This window comes from Arabidopsis lyrata, assembly GCF_000004255.2.
Source record: "Arabidopsis lyrata subsp. lyrata unplaced genomic scaffold ARALYscaffold_1, whole genome shotgun sequence".
Taxonomy (NCBI): domain Eukaryota; kingdom Viridiplantae; phylum Streptophyta; class Magnoliopsida; order Brassicales; family Brassicaceae; genus Arabidopsis; species Arabidopsis lyrata.
Genome location: NW_003302555.1, coordinates 31,087,223 through 31,104,830, shown reverse-complemented (window position 1 = coordinate 31,104,830; position 17,608 = coordinate 31,087,223). Strand labels below are relative to the sequence as shown.

At 34.2% G+C, this 17,608-nt stretch overlaps 3 protein-coding genes across 4 annotated transcripts; 2 read left to right on the top strand and 1 right to left on the bottom strand.

The window, feature by feature from the left end:
- The first annotated feature begins 4,236 nt into the window (after positions 1-4,236).
- On the top strand, positions 4,237-7,614 carry LOC9327974 (GDSL esterase/lipase At1g54790). Of its 2 annotated transcripts, none has more exons than XM_002894558.2 (5): positions 4,237-4,835; positions 6,356-6,559; positions 6,658-6,824; positions 6,910-7,180; positions 7,283-7,614. In XM_002894558.2, the coding sequence occupies exons 1-5, from the start codon at positions 4,598-4,600 to the stop codon at positions 7,549-7,551; spliced, it is 1,149 nt and encodes a 382-aa protein (XP_002894604.2). In that variant the 5' UTR covers positions 4,237-4,597; the 3' UTR covers positions 7,552-7,614. The 2 variants fall into 2 exon arrangements, with proteins under 2 accessions (XP_002894604.2, XP_020868332.1); XM_021012673.1 differs by lacking the exon at positions 4,237-4,835 and adding an exon at positions 5,811-6,272.
- LOC9330665 (UPF0603 protein At1g54780, chloroplastic) lies at positions 7,540-9,346 on the bottom strand. The gene is made up of 3 exons (XM_002891865.2): positions 8,765-9,346; positions 8,485-8,677; positions 7,540-7,956 (listed from the first exon to the last, which is right to left on the bottom strand). Exons 1-3 carry the CDS (start codon positions 9,179-9,181, stop codon positions 7,709-7,711), a joined length of 858 nt encoding a protein of 285 aa, XP_002891911.1. The 5' UTR covers positions 9,182-9,346; the 3' UTR covers positions 7,540-7,708.
- Positions 9,347-11,021: 1,675 nt separating this feature from the next.
- On the top strand, positions 11,022-11,255 carry LOC9327973. The gene is given in 2 exon segments (XM_002894557.2): positions 11,022-11,188; positions 11,191-11,255. Coding segments are annotated over 2 exon segments (228 nt in total). The 5' UTR covers positions 11,022-11,025.
- Positions 11,256-17,608: the final 6,353 nt, after the last annotated feature.

Below are 17,608 nucleotides of genomic sequence, written 5' to 3'. Positions count from 1 at the left end.
GCCCGATTTATGGCTATTAATCCATTGGTTTTAATGCTGAAAGGAAGAGATATTTGTTTGTTGTGTTGTTCAAATCAACCATGAATTACAAAAAAGTATGGGTTTAAAAAGATAAGCTATTAAGCTTCAAGCCCATTTATCCAAATGCAAGCTCGAGTATGGATATGTTTTCTCTCCTTTACAACATACTTTTGTCTCAAGGTTTTGAGCCTTGACACAACCATCCTCCCTTATATACTAGAGGACTTCTCCATGTTTCCAATGTGGAACTTTTTCCATTTGTCCAAATTGTGCTTTTTAAGTAACCAACTTTTAACACTCATTTTTCATTCAAATGAACTTCAATTATGTAAGTTGCCCAAAAAAGTAATCCAATGCAACTAATCAAAATATGTTCCAACATTAACTAATATAAACCGGGTGCTTGTCTCCTGGTGGTAAAGGAACCTCGGCTAAGGCACTCGCCACCCGGCTTCGAGTCCCGGCCACTGCGCAATTTACCTGCGGGGCTCAGCGTCCCAGACCACCAGTCCCAGACCACCAGTCCCAGGAGGCCCTTAAGTGGAGGCTTAAAAATCCCAGGCACGCGGGCTTAGGCCCAGTGGGCTAGTCGGATCACAGTGTGGTTTGGACACTGGGTTATCAAAAAAAAACCATTAACTAATATATATGACTAGATTATAACCCGCGGTACACCGCGGGACTATATTTTTTTAAATAAAAATTTAATTTGTTTAGTAGATTAAAAATATATATGATTTAATTTTTTGTATTTTTTAAATGTACAATTCTTATATCTATATATTTTTAGTGTAAAATTACTATGTTTAATTTTTACTGTTTAAAAATATAGAAACAATAACATACAGTTCATTAAGTTAAAATCTAGATTATAACTATATAATTTAAATTTTAATTCTATTTATTTTGTTAAAATTGTTTGTTTTGTTTAGTGTTTAAGATAGTATAATTGTATTTTGATTGTTATATCTAGGATTTCACCCGTAGTATACCGTCTCGTATTACTATCGACCCAAACATGTCCTACCATCTAATACCGTTCAGTGAAATTAAACATATCTAATGGATTTCACCCGTGGTATACCGTCTCGTATTACTATCGACCCAAACCCGTCCTATCATCTAACCCCGTTCAGTGAAATTAAACATTTTTTTAATAATACTTTAATTTAAAAGATATATAATTCATATCAATTTAAAAGTTTTCTTTCAAATGGTTATTTAATTGTTGTAAATTTTATATATTATAATATTATAAATCCGTCATACCATCTAATCATATTCGGTGGAATTAAACATTATTTTTTGTTTGAATAATACTTTTATTAAAACATTTATAATTCAAATCAATTTAAAGATTTCTTTCAAATGATTATTTAATTTTTATAGATTTCACACATTATATATATATATAATTTTTTCCGTTAAATATTCTAAACGTTTAATAAACTTTAAATAACTATAATATTTATTTTTCAATAAAGTATAATATTAATAATGTCCTAAGATTTCTCCTTTTCTTAAGTAATTAGAATTGATGGAAATATATTAGATAAAGAAATGCTATTAATTAAGAATCTTAATTAATTGATAATAATTAATGCCAATGACATTCTTTGTAAATAAGTTGCAACTTGAAGATTTATTTCATAAAGTGTTGCAAAAATGTATATATAGATGTATCACCCTGCAATTTAATGTATACTAAAGGTTTGACTAGAGAGAGAAAAAAAAATTAAAAGCTTGACTGGTTTAAATGCGTTATAATACGGTTGCGGCTACAAACGTTTGCGGAAGCGAACGATTGCGGTTTCAAGTGTTACTAACCATTTTTAAAAAACTCGTTTAACAGTTAAATAAGAATAACCGAAAATATAAATAAATGAAAACAAACAGTACTAGAAAAGGTGTAAAAACCAAAATATCATCTTTCCCAAAAATCCAAATGCACTCATTCGCATTTAACAAGATAATTATAATTATTAGTTACCAAACCATTTCTCTTCTATTCGCACACCCCTCTTCTTCTTCCTTTTTTTATATTTATCAACTTAGAACCATGTTGCTTTTATTTCCATAGTGTTCTCTTTTCTTTCAACTTTCCACTTTTTCTTTTATTACAATTCCTATTCCACAACCCAATCACATGGAAATCATAAGCATCGTAACATTCTTTCATGGGATTTTTGTTCAATGTGCCACATTTCATGAAATTATTTGGGTCCACGCCACTTTCTTATTGGGCTTACAAAATGTGCCACATTTAGGGTGTATGGCATCTATATAATGACGAAAATACCCTCGTAGGTCTCCCCAACATTCTCAACAACATAAACAATGTTTCCAATAATCCCGCCGTTGGTGTTCAGGTACCATCAAAACTTTCCTTACATGCTCTTAACAATCGTTGCTAATTTTGTATTTACTTCAGGGGGTCCATCAAAGACCAATGATTCAGATGGTGGAAGTTCCCAAAAAGATGGCACCTCAGGCGACAATGAATGCACATCATCAGATACTGGCGACTATGCTAATGATGAGGCAAGTTTATAGCTTTACAATTGTTGAAATTAAACATTGATTGTGAAGTTGCAGAAAGCTTTAAAATGTTAAATTTTTCATTCATGCAGAGCAATTTTGGATATCAGGAAACTGTTAATTCCGTCAGTGTTCCCACCAATCCTACTACAGAGGACAATCATACCGCTTTATCTGTGGACAATATCAGTATGGTTAGTTTTCTGTGGACAATATCTTAGTGGACATCTTACATACATTACATATAATGTCTACCTGTATTTAATAAATGTCTATCTGTATTTAATATATGTCTACCATCAGTTAGGATATACGAAAATTAATAAAAGTTCCATTTTTTATTTTTAATTCGCTACTCTACAGACTCAATGTGAGCAACAGCTGGAGGGAAGCTTATCTGTTCCAAAGAAAGACAATGGACAGCAGGTGATACAGGTTATATATCTGTGGCTTCTCTTGGACAGTAGACAAGTGTTTCTGATGATGTGTAGACAAGTTTTCCTATTCTGTCCATTGTTACTTTAACCGGAATTACTAGAATAGGATAGACACTTACATTAATTTTATTTTTACTTTTTCTAAATTAAGCTTGTCCATTATTTTGTAGGGAACCCCTTCAGAAAGGGAATCCAACGAAGATGGACATGGTGGAGGCCTAGTGGACCAGATGATGACCTTGTCCACAGAAGATGCATCACAGGAGGACAATCCCGTTGAGGTCAGTTCTCTTGGTGGACAAACTGTTAAATACAGTCCCTTATTAATTTGATATAACGTCTTCCAATTCAAGTTTAATGTCTATCATCATTTAGGATCCATTGCCGACTATATCTGGTGGATCCATTGCCAACGGCTCCGAGGGTGGGGCGCAATTCTGCTCATTGTGTTCCTTCCTGTAGACAAGAAATTGGATTCAGAAATTGGTAGACATCAGAAATTTCCATAAATTTCTGCATGTCCATCACAATTTGGTCCACTGAGAAATTACAAAACCGAAAAAGAAATGAAAACAAACACTTACAAGGAGGCTCCGCCACCGGTTTCTGCCGCTTCGTTTGCACCGGAATTAGAAGAACATGCCATCAACCCAGACGCCATTGACGAAGGGATCTGAACAGTAACACGATATCAGATCTGAGACTTCCGGTGAGAGAGACGCTTCATTTACAGAGGAGACTCTCGGGAAGGCAAATGGATCAAAAGCCATGAAACCCTAAGAAAAAGAGAGAATTTTCGTCTGAGATTTGCCAAAAACCCTAAGAAAAAGAGAGAATTTTCGGAGACAGCAGCCCTAAAAAAAAAGAGAGAGTTTTCGGAGAAAAGACTGATGAAGATGGAGGGTTTTGTGATTTTCGCGGTTTGTAGAAATGGAGGGTTTTTAGATTTTTAATTTAAAAATAAAATAAAATACAGTAACTGTAGAGGGAAAATAAAGAATAAATGATGTGGACACTTTATGTCTATTCCGCTGACTATTTCGACAGTGTGCTTTGGAACCAGGGATGAGGGCAAAAGGGACATTTTACGTTGATGTTATGGCACACTCTAAAAGACTTTCCGCAATGTGGCACAATGTGTAAGTTTTTGGATAGTGTAGAGCATGAGATCTAATAATCTCTTCTTTCATTCTCCTCCTAATTGATAGCCTTAATAATAGAGGGTATACCTTTAGCGGAAGATAGACTTTGTCTTTTCCTATGCTTTCAAGATTTTGCATATGTACATTTATCAAGAAAAAATTTCTCACTCAAGCAAATCATCCATAGCTTGGAAATAAATGGTTAATGTATAAGGGTAAGAAATCATTTTAAGAAAACTTTGGTAATTTACTTAACAATCAAATGAGTTCGTACGTGTGAGTCATCATATTAATATAGACAGATATAGTAAGACTTGCAAGCGAGATTCAAAGCAACAATTTTGCTTGTATAGTGTTTTCCTCTTTCCACAATTCAAAGCATCAACACATTTAAAAAGACATCGACAAATAGAAACTATAAATCTCAAATGCCAATTTAAAACAACAAATAGAGAGCTCATGAATATAACTAAGATGAAAATCTTTTATGTCATCCTATATTTTATCATGTATATTCAGAATTCAAACTCCATTGATTTCGATTATCCGTCTGCTTTTAATTTCGGAGATTCCAATTCTGATACCGGTGATCTCGTTGCTGGCCTTGGCATTCGTCTTGACCTTCCGAACGGACAAAATTCCTTCAAAACTTCATCCCAAAGATTCTGCGATGGACGTCTTGTTATAGATTTTCTAAGTAATTTTTTTTTCGCTTCAATTTATATGCTTCCTTGATTATAATCTTCCACATTTTTTACTGTCTCTTCTTACACTAATAATGTCCATTTACTATTTTATTCATCTACAATCTATTGAAACAATTACCTTTATAATCGATAGATACATGCATGTTGAGTTTACTTAATAATGAAAGCTATATAGAATAGAACATATATATCCTAGATTATTTCAAAATCGATTTTTTGTTAGTTCAAAGATAATATCTAGTTCTTCCCTAAAAACATTTGCAAATAATAAACACAAAAGTATTTCTCTTTCTGTTTGGTATTTTTTGTTATTGGTTTATAATTAGCATGTTTGATATATATATATTTGTCTAATTGATATATATTAAAAAAAAAAAAAAAATTGTCATGATTTTATCATAAAAATTGCAATCCCCAACACGATTACATGAAAACAAAAAGAAATCAAACTCTCATTAGCCAAAAAAATGTTGAAAACGCAAGGACACCAACGGATTCCAAAATGACCGTGTCCAATTTTCTTTGTTCGGTACCAAACTGATCATCCCTATAAATAAAACATTTTATCTCGGTAAAATATTCCTCACGAAGCAACCTCGGAGCATTCTCGAAGCAACCTTATTTCATGCATTTTTGAGTCTCATATATGTCTGTCCAATTTAAAATTTGTGTTCTAAATATACAAAAATGCGATTTATTAGTACAAACCATTACAAAAGTATTCGTAATCGAGAAACAAATTATTAATCCGATTACTTAGTTTGTATACATGTTTAAGAAAATAAAATTAATCATATTACTTAGTTTGTTTATGGTTCTATTAAATGAATTCTTATATTGTAGAAGTGCAATCTTACAGTAAAATTATTTGATAGGTATGTGGTATTAAGGTAATTATATATCAACTGATTTAATAGTATACTAATAATATTAATACTATATATTTATAAATTAAGATTGTTTTATTAAGTTTATCTCAGTGACCAAAAATACAATCTCAGAGTGGTCTCCATTTGATACATAATCAATTTTCTTTATATATATAAGCCATTTTTTAGATTAAATATTTTATGAAAGTTTGTCATGGTGGTTGTACACACTTTATATTTTGCTTTTTCAGTTTGATACTAATTTTTGCGAGTAAATAAACAATCTGAGATTGGCTCTATTGTTTGTTTCCAACACAATGGCTCCAATTGTAAACAATCTCTCCATTGTTCTCTTCATATTAATCTCCTTGTTCTTTCCCTCATCTTTCTCCATAATCCTAAAATATCCGGCAATCATCAACTTTGGAGACTCGAATTCCGACACGGGCAATCTCATCTCCTCAGGGATTGAAAGTGTTAATCCTCCCTATGGCCAGACTTACTTCAACCTTCCTTCAGGAAGATATTGCGATGGCCGTCTTATTGTAGATTTTCTATGTATACAAACTCATGTTGTTCTTCATTGAAATTGTTCCTTCACTTCAAAGCAATGTTTTTGATATGTGTTTTGTTTTGTGCAGTGGATGAAATGGACCTGCCATTTTTAAATCCTTATTTGGATTCATTAGGTCTACCAAATTTCAAAAAAGGGTGTAACTTTGCAGCAGCAGGGTCTACCATTCTTCCCGCAAACCCGACCTCGGTCTCTCCTTTCTCTTTTGATCTTCAAATCTCTCAATTCATCCGGTTCAAATCTAGGGCCCTTGAACTACTTTCTAAAACAGGTGGGACTAATTTCGAACTTTGTTGGTGAGATTTAATTGCGTATAATATTATATGAAGTAAAAATGAAGCAAAGATTTGTTTGATGATGATTTTTCAGGAAGAAAATATGATAAGTACTTACCACCACTTGATTATTACTCAGAAGGACTATACATGATTGACATAGGCCAAAATGATTTAGCTGGTGCCTTCTACTCCAAGACTCTTGACCAAGTTCTTGCTTCGATTCCTTCCATTCTTGAAACTTTTGAAGCTGGACTCAAGGTAAATCACTGTTTCTCGTTTTTGTTTTCGCAACGGGTAATAAACCAGACCGGTCTCATGCAATCAGAGTAAATTAATTTGGCAGAGGCTTTATGAGGAAGGAGGCAGAAACTTTTGGATACACAACACAGGGCCTTTAGGATGTTTGGCTCAAAATATTGCCAAGTTTGGGACAGATTCAACAAAGCTTGATGAGTTTGGTTGTGTTAGTTCCCATAACCAAGCAGCCAAACTCTTCAATCTTCAACTACATGCTCTGTCCAACAAATTTCAAGCCCAATTCCCTGATTCAAGTGTTACTTACGTTGATATCTTCTCTATTAAATCTAATCTCATCGCTAATTATTCCCGATTTGGTAAGCATTTCAATATTTAATCTGAATTTCCAAACAACTTAATACTTATCAATCTTGACTGTCTTGAGGAGGTTAGTTCTAAAACATTTTCGATTGTTTTAGGCTTCGAAAAACCATTAATGGCGTGTTGTGGAGTCAGAGGGGCGCCATTAAATTACGATAGCCGCATTACTTGTGGGCAAACTAAAGTCTTAGATGGGATATCAGTAACTGCCAAAGCTTGCAACGACAGTTCCGAGTACATAAACTGGGATGGAATTCACTATACCGAAGCCGCAAACCAGTTCGTCTCATCTCAAATCTTAACCGGGAAGTATTCCGATCCACCGTTTTCAGATCAAATGCCATTTTTTCTAAGCTTAAAATTTTAAACAATGCTGTTACATTCATTCTTTAGTTTTCTGTTACTAATGTATTTACTTATATTGCTCAAATAAACCAATTTACCAAGAAACCATAACCAAATAACCGAGGTAAAACAAAGTTCTGACCTGATCGGTTTGGTTTACGAGAGTGAACCGAGTTTACTTACTTCCTGGAGACATAAGCAAAGTACTGTGCCATGGGAACTACAAAGGCAATTACAAGTAATCCTCCAACGACAAGACTGAATTGTCCTCTCTTCTCGTCGGTTTCTTGTTTCGTCTTGAAATTTGATTCTCTCTTGCTATCCTTTACTGTTGGACCACCGGGATCTGGTAGACCGTCTATAGCTGCAACCAACCGTTTTGCACTGCTATATACCGCCTCATTGTATTTTTCGTCCGTTGCTAGTACTGCACCATCATACATTCAAAAACTAATCAATCCCAACTCAAAACTTAACATAGTTGATTTCTAACATTACTGCTGAAAAATTATGTTGGTCTCTTAAAATTTTAATGTTTTGGAAACTAATTTTGTTAAAAAAAGATGGTTTCAACTTAATATGCAAAATAAAGATTGGATATATAAAAGAAAATGTTAAAATTAGATGGCTCCATTTTCTCTGTATGCAAAAGACAAAAAAAAAAACTAAGACCAAACCAAACCAAACCAAAGCAAAGAGAAAATGGAAAGCCAATCCCAAACTTCTACTTGAAAATTATAGATAAATCTGATTCAAAACCGAAACCAAACCAAAACCAAAACCATTCCACCAGACCATGGACACTAGAATAGGTTCTACTTTGGTTACTATTATTTATAAACCGAAAAATTCTGATCAAAACCAGACCTCTAGTTTTGTTTGTCTTGTGCACTAGATGCTGCATCAAAATTCGAAAAGTACACTATATATACTAAACCAAACCAATAGACCATACCGGGAAGATTTTCGGAGACGGTAGCATCAAGAATGTTTTCACCAACAGCTTCAATAAAAGCAGGACCACCAGTAATAGCTCCTTCCTTCTGACTTGTGATCAAAACAACAATACCTTTATTGTTACCTTCTTCAATTGAAGGGTACCATTTCTCCAAAACTTGGTCTGCATACTCAAACGCATCTGCTTTACTCTGCCAAATTAAACCAAACCGGTTCCGGTTCAACTTCCGGTTTAACAAAAGAAAATTCAATTTTATAAGAAAATCTAGAAAACTCACAGTGAGCTTTCGGACAGTAATGAAATTGAGTCTCAGTTTCTTTCTGTATTCAAGATCAGACAAAAGCTTCTTAAGATCTGACTTCGTCACTCGACTTAGAACACCAGCATCGTCGACTACGTAAGTGTCTTTTGGTGGACCATCGTTGAGGATATTGAACTCAGAAGCTAAAGCAGTGCCAATAGGTGAGAAACTGAGAGTTAGAGATAAAGCTAAAGCAGCTAGTCCTTGCTTTGCATCTGTTAACCAGTTTCTTGATTCCGGTTTAGTGAACCGGGTGGAGAGGTGTTTAGGACCGGAGAAGGTTGTGGGTTTTGAGAGAGACAAGGAATGTGAAGTGGGTTTGGTCTGGTGAGTGGAAGTGGGTTTGGAGTTGAGAGGAGGAGAGAGAGCACGAGGGGAGAGAAGGGTCTCCATTTTTTTTTTAGAGAATGAGTTTTTGAGTTCAGAGATGGAGAAGATTTTGTTGCATTTTCTTGTGTTGGTTTGGGATCGTGAAAGGAAGTGAAGGATTGGTGGAAATGTTAGATTTTCTGGATAATGTTTTTATTCCAGGGCCAAGGCTAAGGCCAACCACATTTTTGTGCAAACAGATTTTAATTATGCTGCCACGTGGCGTTTTATTGTTAACAAGAGTCAAGAGACAATGCATCTCTATAGTCTATATAACTATTACTCCCTCTCCTCAAAAACAAAAGTATACGAACTAAAACTATATCTAACTTTTAAAATTTTAAATTAACACATAATTTATTATCCACATAACAAAAATTATCGTAATTTCGTATTATATAAAGTTGAGTTTTCAAAGTTGTTAACTCACGTGATCGTGACACGTGTCAAGTAAAACATAAGATGTTATCACGTATCAAATTTTAATTTGTTAATATATTTAAAATAGAAATAGAAAAGTTCTTAACCTCGACAGCGAGCGGTGTTATTACGTTACCAAGACTCTCTAGGTCTGAGAAACCTTCTCCAAAGATGGTTTCAAGCTAGGGGAATTCGATAACTTTTCTTGTATGGTTTTAGCTTCTTTTTTTTGGTCTCTGTATATAACTTTTCATTTTGATCTATAAATTTAACATCATCAAAAAAAAAAGTTCTTAATCCTAACGAAAAAGGGAAATTATATAATAAGTAAGGAAAAAATTGTTTGCATGTTCTACTTTTTAATTAATATATTAAACTATTAACCTAATTCTATTAAAATTTGTTTTTGTTAATATATTCAAAAATAAATAAAAATTTCTTATTATATAAAAAGTGTTAATATATTAAACTATTAACCTCATTCTATTAATTTTGTTGTTGTTAATATATTAAAAAAAAAGAAGTAAAAAATCTTTATTGTATTGGAAAAAAATATACAAAATTTGATAATGTTATTACATAAAGTCTTAACATTCTCACTAGAGCGTGACAAAAAAATTGTAATTTTTTTTTCTACAATTAGTTAAATATTATTAGCTAAAAAAATAATTTTTTGAACACCAAATAAAATATTGTAAAACAAAAACTGAATAGAAAATTTTTGAAGTTACTTTCCATTTTTTCTATAATTAGTTAAATATTATTATTTGATTTTCGATAAAATTTTAAATTTATATAATTTATATTATTTTGTGTTCAATTATTTTTTCACGCGTTTCTAAATTGAGTATACCCCAATCAAATCTATTATGGGTACCCATCTATTATCTTAATTAGTTGAGTGTTACATGATAGATTATCTAAATTATTTAGGTAAACCATGAATCTATCAAATTTAAATAGATCAAATCAACCTGTAAATTTATTTTGGTTTATAAGTTAAATGGTTAAATATTTCGACCCATCAATACGAAAAATGTATAGTTTATAATCATGTTTTAGGGGATAGTTTTTGAATTAAGATTTTAAAAAAATTGACAATATTATTGATAATGGTGAATATTTGGCAAACCTTTTGGTGAATGACAATTTAACATTACGAGATTGTTTGGACAGCCAATAACATAAACAAAAAACTAACTTTTTAATTAAGAAGAAAATATAACAAAAATAACCGTTTGGTTATAAGTTATAACCAAAAAAAGAAAACAAAAGGATATACTTCCAAAATCAACAATTTTAAGAGGATAAAAATACTTTTGCTATATAAAGAACAAAACTACATAAAGCCAACTCAACACTAATTATCTTAATAATTCTTTTTTTCCTATATAATCTAAACAAAATTTTAATTAGCTCAAACACTCATAAACTCATATTTTCAAATAATGGCGACTCACACAATGAAAAAGATATACAGTGTTTTGATGATTGTAGTTTTATTTACGATGATGGTTTCAACATGTGCGAGTACGGTAGAAATGTGTGTTAAGCATTGTGTCCCAAATCAGTGTATGAAAGTTTCTAAAAAGGCAACTCTTCCTTTATGTGAGAATGCTTGCAAAAAGTTCTGCAACCAAAACAAATTTGCTGATATGAAATTCTACACGCCTCCTGATAACCGCTTCTGCGATGGATTTTTCGGGTTTCTATGTAATAAATGAAACTTAAAAAATCCGTAAATGTGTCGGGTTTCTTATCTTTAAATTAATTAATCTATCATGTTACAAAAAGATAAATTTAATATATCATGTAAGCATCTAATTTATTTATAATAATTTATTTTCTGTCAGTTTCTATCTTAGAAACAAAATTCGATTACATGGGTTTGAATTGCGACCATCAGATTTTATGGTGATGATCACTTCACGATTTATTCGCCGAAAATTGACATGTGTGAGAAAAACATCGCTATATATATATATATATATATATATTTTTTTTTTTTTGTCAACAACTTAAATTAATAGTGCTCGATAAAGTCATTCATGTGGAATGTTGTTTACATATGTAATATGATGCGGTTCGATACAAACTATTTGTGCTAAATTATCTGCTTTAACATTTTCACTACTAGATTCTAAAAATAAAGAGAAATTAGAAAATTAGAAAATTATTCCTTGTCGATATGAATCTCCTCCAGGTACGCTGAGAAAGCTGGCCATTTAGTCGGAGATGACATCATCTTCACCAAATCAGAGCAGTCTGTAAAAAACGATACGTCTTCGTTGTCGGCACTAATCATGCACCTCATTGCCCAGACAAATGCTTCCACTTTGGTATGTAGTGGAGTTAGGCTCCTTCGGAAGTTGGCGGCTCCCATTGTTGTCGTCTATCCCGTAGCTGACGAACCATACCACCCTGCGCCTGTCCCTTTCCACGAACCATCTACGTAGTATCGAAAACTGGAATTGATTGACACATTTGAAACAGCTACTCCCCGAATACAATTATCTATTTCCGAAGAACACTGATTTTCCGTGTTAAGCTCAATTTGTGCTAACTACCACACATGTGCCTCATTCTCTGCTAAACGCAGGACCTCCAATTGATTTAAATCAATATTTTCATAAATTTTATCATTCATTGCTTTCCAAATGTACAAAATTTCCATGGGAACATCGCTATATTACATGTACATAAACTATACTATTTTTTTCTCAATATATAATTGATGTTTAAACTTCTACATTTTTTATTAAATATTTTTTAGATTTAAATTTAAATTTAAAAATAAAAAACTCTTCCATCGGACGGATCCTAATCAAGTATATATATATATATATATATATATATATATATATATATATATATATATATTATAAGGAAAAAATTTCAAAACATTATAGATTACATGCAACACTATAATGTAATTTTTTAAGACTTATGAAAACAAACCAAAATAAAAAATTTGAAAATTAAATAAAACCACCAAATAAAAATTTATCTACTATATATTAAAAAGAATTATGTTTGAATAAAACCGTTGTTATGTACTTGATCACATATGATATGCCATCAGAAAATTTTCCGTTAATCCTACATTTATTTATATTTTAGTGTTTTTAGGGCATGATTGGTTGGGCTGTAAGAGATTTATAAAGTCACTAAAAAAGCTACAGCCCCAAAATTAAAACAATCATGCTTTAGCTTTCCTATTTCTCACAGTCCAAACAATATCTTTTTAATTATTTTGGCTGTAAGTACAAGTTTTTCTAAAGCACAACTTTTTGGTCTTTAGAAGGGCTGTACCTTTTTTGTTCTTCTTTCCACTTTATTTTCTTTTTTTCTTTAAAAGCATTATTATAGTTTTCGTCCATAAATATATTATGAAAATTTATTTTATGGATATAAATAGTAGGTAAACATATACTTTATGACATATATATAACTTTTTTTTGGGCAAAAAATATATATAACTCACATTGTTTTTGTTTTTTTTAATATATTTGTGAACAATATTATATAACACATAAGTATTATTTACCAATCATATTTTTTGTTTAAAAATAATACAACCAAAATCTTATTTCTACAACCAATTTATTTAAATAATAGTATTATATTAATAAAACCTACAAGCTAATTTCTACAGCATTAAACTTACAGCTACAGTCATCACACATACAGCAAAAATTCTACATCAATAAATCTACAGTTACAGACGAACCAATCACCCACTAAAAAGTAAAATTACAAACACAACCACAATCTACAACACATTTTTACAAAGATACTACGAATTGTTTTAGTTTATATTACTAGTTTTGTTTTAAAATTTTTGTTTAATTTATTTATTTTTATCTAATTTATGATTAAATTCTATTAGTTTCATTATCTTAAAATAGTTGGTCTATAAAATATTCAATAGTTACGCTATAAATATACACTCAATGACATGTGTTATCACATTTTTACTTATATACTTATGCATTTATATTTTTCCAAAAATAATTAAGTTACAATTTAAATATATTTACAACATAAAAGTTATCTTCATCATCTAGTAAAAAAATAGGGTAAATTGCAGGTGATATGTCTATAATTTGCATGATTTAAGCATTCATTCTTCATCACTTTGTCATTTTTTCAATCACATTTCATCTCATCAGTAGTCGTTTTAGTGTGTTTTGCATACTTAGGACGGTTTTGCATTAGAATTGCATGTGCATTGCATATTGGGTTGTTTTCAGGTACTTTGGATGCTTTTGGAGTTCAAACAGAGGAGAAACAGAACAGAAATTCAGAACGCTCAATCACTCCTTCAGCAAAAGCACTTGATCGCAACCTCGGAGCCCTGACAGAGCAAAGCACTCGATCGCAACCCCAGAAACTGTCATGAAGGGCAAAACCACTCGATCAAAACCCGGAGCAATTTCAGAAGAAACCACTCGATCGCAAGATCGAGCAGAAGCTATCATGGAGGACATATCACTCGATCACAACCATGGAGAAGCCAGCAGCTTAGTTCCACTCGATCACCACCTTGTCATCAGAAGCCCATCTACTCATTCTTCACTCAACCAGACAAGCTGAGCATACAGAAGAGAAGAGAAGCTGAAGAAACTACTCGATCACCACCTCACGTCATCTACTCGATCGCACCACTCGATCGCAGGGTCGCTGGACCATTCCATCTCATCTTCACTACAGACCACTCGATCGTAAGACGGAGTTCCCGAAGCCCAGTTTGATCAGTTTCACTCGATCACAGGGAGGCCCATTTCAGCCCATTAGATGCTCGATCGCAGGGTCTCGATGTGAAGACCACTATCTCGAACTTTCCTTATTTAACTTTTCTCGCTTATATAAGCAGCCTCTAAGGGTTTTCCATAGGGCATCCAGTCTTTATTTTCAGTTTTTACCTAGACTTGTTTTCGTAGCCGCAGTGTGTTCTTCCTGCGACTTTGTATTCGCTTTCAAGTATTTTATAATTCAGTTTTCGTTTCAGTCTTTATCATTTCCTGTTATCATGTTTTCAATCGTTTCATTGCTATTGTTTTTGATTATGTCTGAGTAGTGAATTGTGTTTCTGAGGATGGGATAGAGTAGTCGTGGTTGCCTTAGTCGCTTTAGATGGTTGAGTTTAGATTGTTTGAATCCCTTCTGGATTAGTTGCGCTTATTGCTTGCTCCTTTCTGATCAACTGGAAAATGAATCTAGACATTCCCGCACCCAAAAAGTGTTTGATGGAATGTCTGATCCACTAATTCCAGAGATACTCGTCTCTATCCCAAGGTATTGGCCGTTTAGAGCGGATATTGGCTTTAACAAGTTGATTCGATATTGCCTGCTTAGTTAGAGATCGCTAATGGTGATTAGGTCTGTGTCTAGCTATGCTTGAGAATTTCTATCACGGTGGTGAATTGATTTGCTTTTGAACTTGTTGTCAAGGGATAGCTTCTGTGAAGTTTTGTCAACCGTCTAAATAGATTAAGGAGACCACGCTATTCGATTACCCTGTCCTTAGGAATCTCTCATCCATTTGATTGCCTGTTATCTTACCTGCTTTGTTATTCTACTGCCTGCTATTGCTAGTTTGCATTCCAGTTTCATTTCATTTCTGTTATTTCGCATTAGGACTGTTTGAAAACCGCAATTCTCTGCTTGGCTTGACTTAATAAATTCTGATCATATCTCATCTGTTTGCATCACACTAGATTGGATTGACAACCTAAAATACTACAACGACACGATAGTGTTTTAGGATTAATTGATCTTGAAAACCTATTATCAATTTGGTGCCGTTGCCAGTTTAGTGTTTGTTTGCTATATTTGAGATCATTAGAATCGTTAAGATCAAGTTCGTTTTTGTTACACAAGATACTGACATTGTGTTTTTCTGTCTGTGTTTCAGGTACTCATAGCAACCAGCTTTACAGACTCATCTCTGAATGGTCTGCTAAAGCCTTGCTGTTACCTGTTATATGCATACACGGTCAAGAGGAAATCAGAATCTCCTTTTCAACGATAACATCGACCGTATCGCTCGCCAACTAAGAGAACAGACAGCAACATACACAATGGCTGACATTGTAGATGACCAAGACCAACCCAACAACATTGGTGCTGGTGACTTCCCACACAATCACAACCAGCGTCATGGAATTGTTCCTCCACCAGTCCAGAACAACAACTTTGAGATCAAGAGCGGTCTCATTGCAATGGTTCAGGGGAACAAGTTTCACGGCTTGCCAATGGAGGATCCGCTTGATCATCTTGACGAGTTTGAAAGGCTCTGTGGCCTTACTAAAATCAATGGAGTAAGTGAAGATGGTTTCAAGCTTCGCTTGTTTCCATTCTCACTTGGAGACAAAGCCCATATGTGGGAAAAGACGCTACCCCAGGGTTCAATCACGACCTGGGATGACTGCAAAAAAGCCTTCTTGGCTAAATTCTTCTCCCAGAACAGCAAGACTCCGGAATGAGATATCCAGATTCACTCAGAAGAATGCTGAAACCTTCTGTGAAGCATGGGAACACTTCAAAGGTTATCAGACCAAATGCCCTCATCATGTCTTTGGAAAAGCTTCTCTTCTCAGCACACTCTACAGAGGCGTCCTTCCCAAGATAAGGATGCTGCTTGATACCGCTTCCAATGGGAACTTCCTCAACAAAGACGTTGGTGAAGGATGGGAGCTTGTTGAAAACTTAGCTAAGTCGGATGGCAATTACAACAAGGATTATGACAGAAGCATCTGCACCAGTCCTGACACTGATGACAAGCAACGCAAAGAGATGAAAGCTCTCAATGACAAACTAGACAAGCTCCTGCAAGTGCAACAGACGCAAGCTCACTTCGTCTCTGAAGATGAACTATTCCAAGTCCAAGAGGGGGAGAATGATCAGTCTGCTGAAATCAGTTACATTCAGAACCAAGGTGGCTACAACAAGGGTTACAACAACTACAGACCAAACCCGAATCTGTCATACAAAAGCACCAACGTTGCCAACCCTCAAGACCAAGTTTATCCTTCTCAGCAGCAGCAACAACAACAACCTAAACCGTTTGTTCCATACAACCAAGGTCAAGGGTTCGTTCCAAAGCAGCAGTTCCAGGGAGGATATCAACAACAGCAACCACCACCTGGTTTCCCATCACAGCAACATCAAGCACCATCGCCTCAAGATTCTGATATGAAGAACTTAGTCCAGCAGATACTTCAAGGACAAGGCACAGGAGCGATGGAAATTGCAAAGAAGCTGGCTGAATTAAACAACAAAGTCGACTGCAATTTCAATGACCTTAACAGCAAGATTGAATCATTGAGTACTAGACTGCGCTATCTGGAAGGCAATCCTATTTCAACATCCATTTCCAACAACCCAGGCCAACTTCCAGGGAAAGCAATCCAGAACCCAAAGGAGTATGCCACTGCTTATGCTATCACTATCTGCCATGATCGAGAGCTGCCAACTCGACATGCCCTTAACTTAATCACTAAGGGCAGTGTGGTTCAAGAGGGGGAGGATTTCTGTCAAGATGATGTTATAGCTGACCAAACACTAGAGGAGCCCATACTTGACAAGCAGTCTACTCACCCACCAGCTTCACCAGTCGCTCCCACTGTTGAAAAACCAGCTGCTGCAAAGACCAAGGATACAGTCTTTGTGCCACCTCCCACAAAATTGGGAGATCCTGGTTCGTTTACCTTACCTTGCTCTATAGGTCCTTTAGCCTTCAGTAACTGCCTATTTGATCTAGGTGGTTTTATAAGTCTCATGCCTCTCTCTGTGGCTAAGAGACTAGGTTTCAGCGAGTACAAATCTTTTAACAACACCTTGATCCTGGCTGATGGGTCTGTTAGACAACCTCATGGGTTATTAGAAGATTTGCTTATTAAGATTGGAAATGTTGAAGTCCCCACAAACTTCATAGTGCTAGAAATGGATGAAGATCCAACAAATCCTTTAATCTTAGGGAGGCCCTTCTTAGCTACAGCCGGAGCACTCATAGATGTCAAGAAGGGG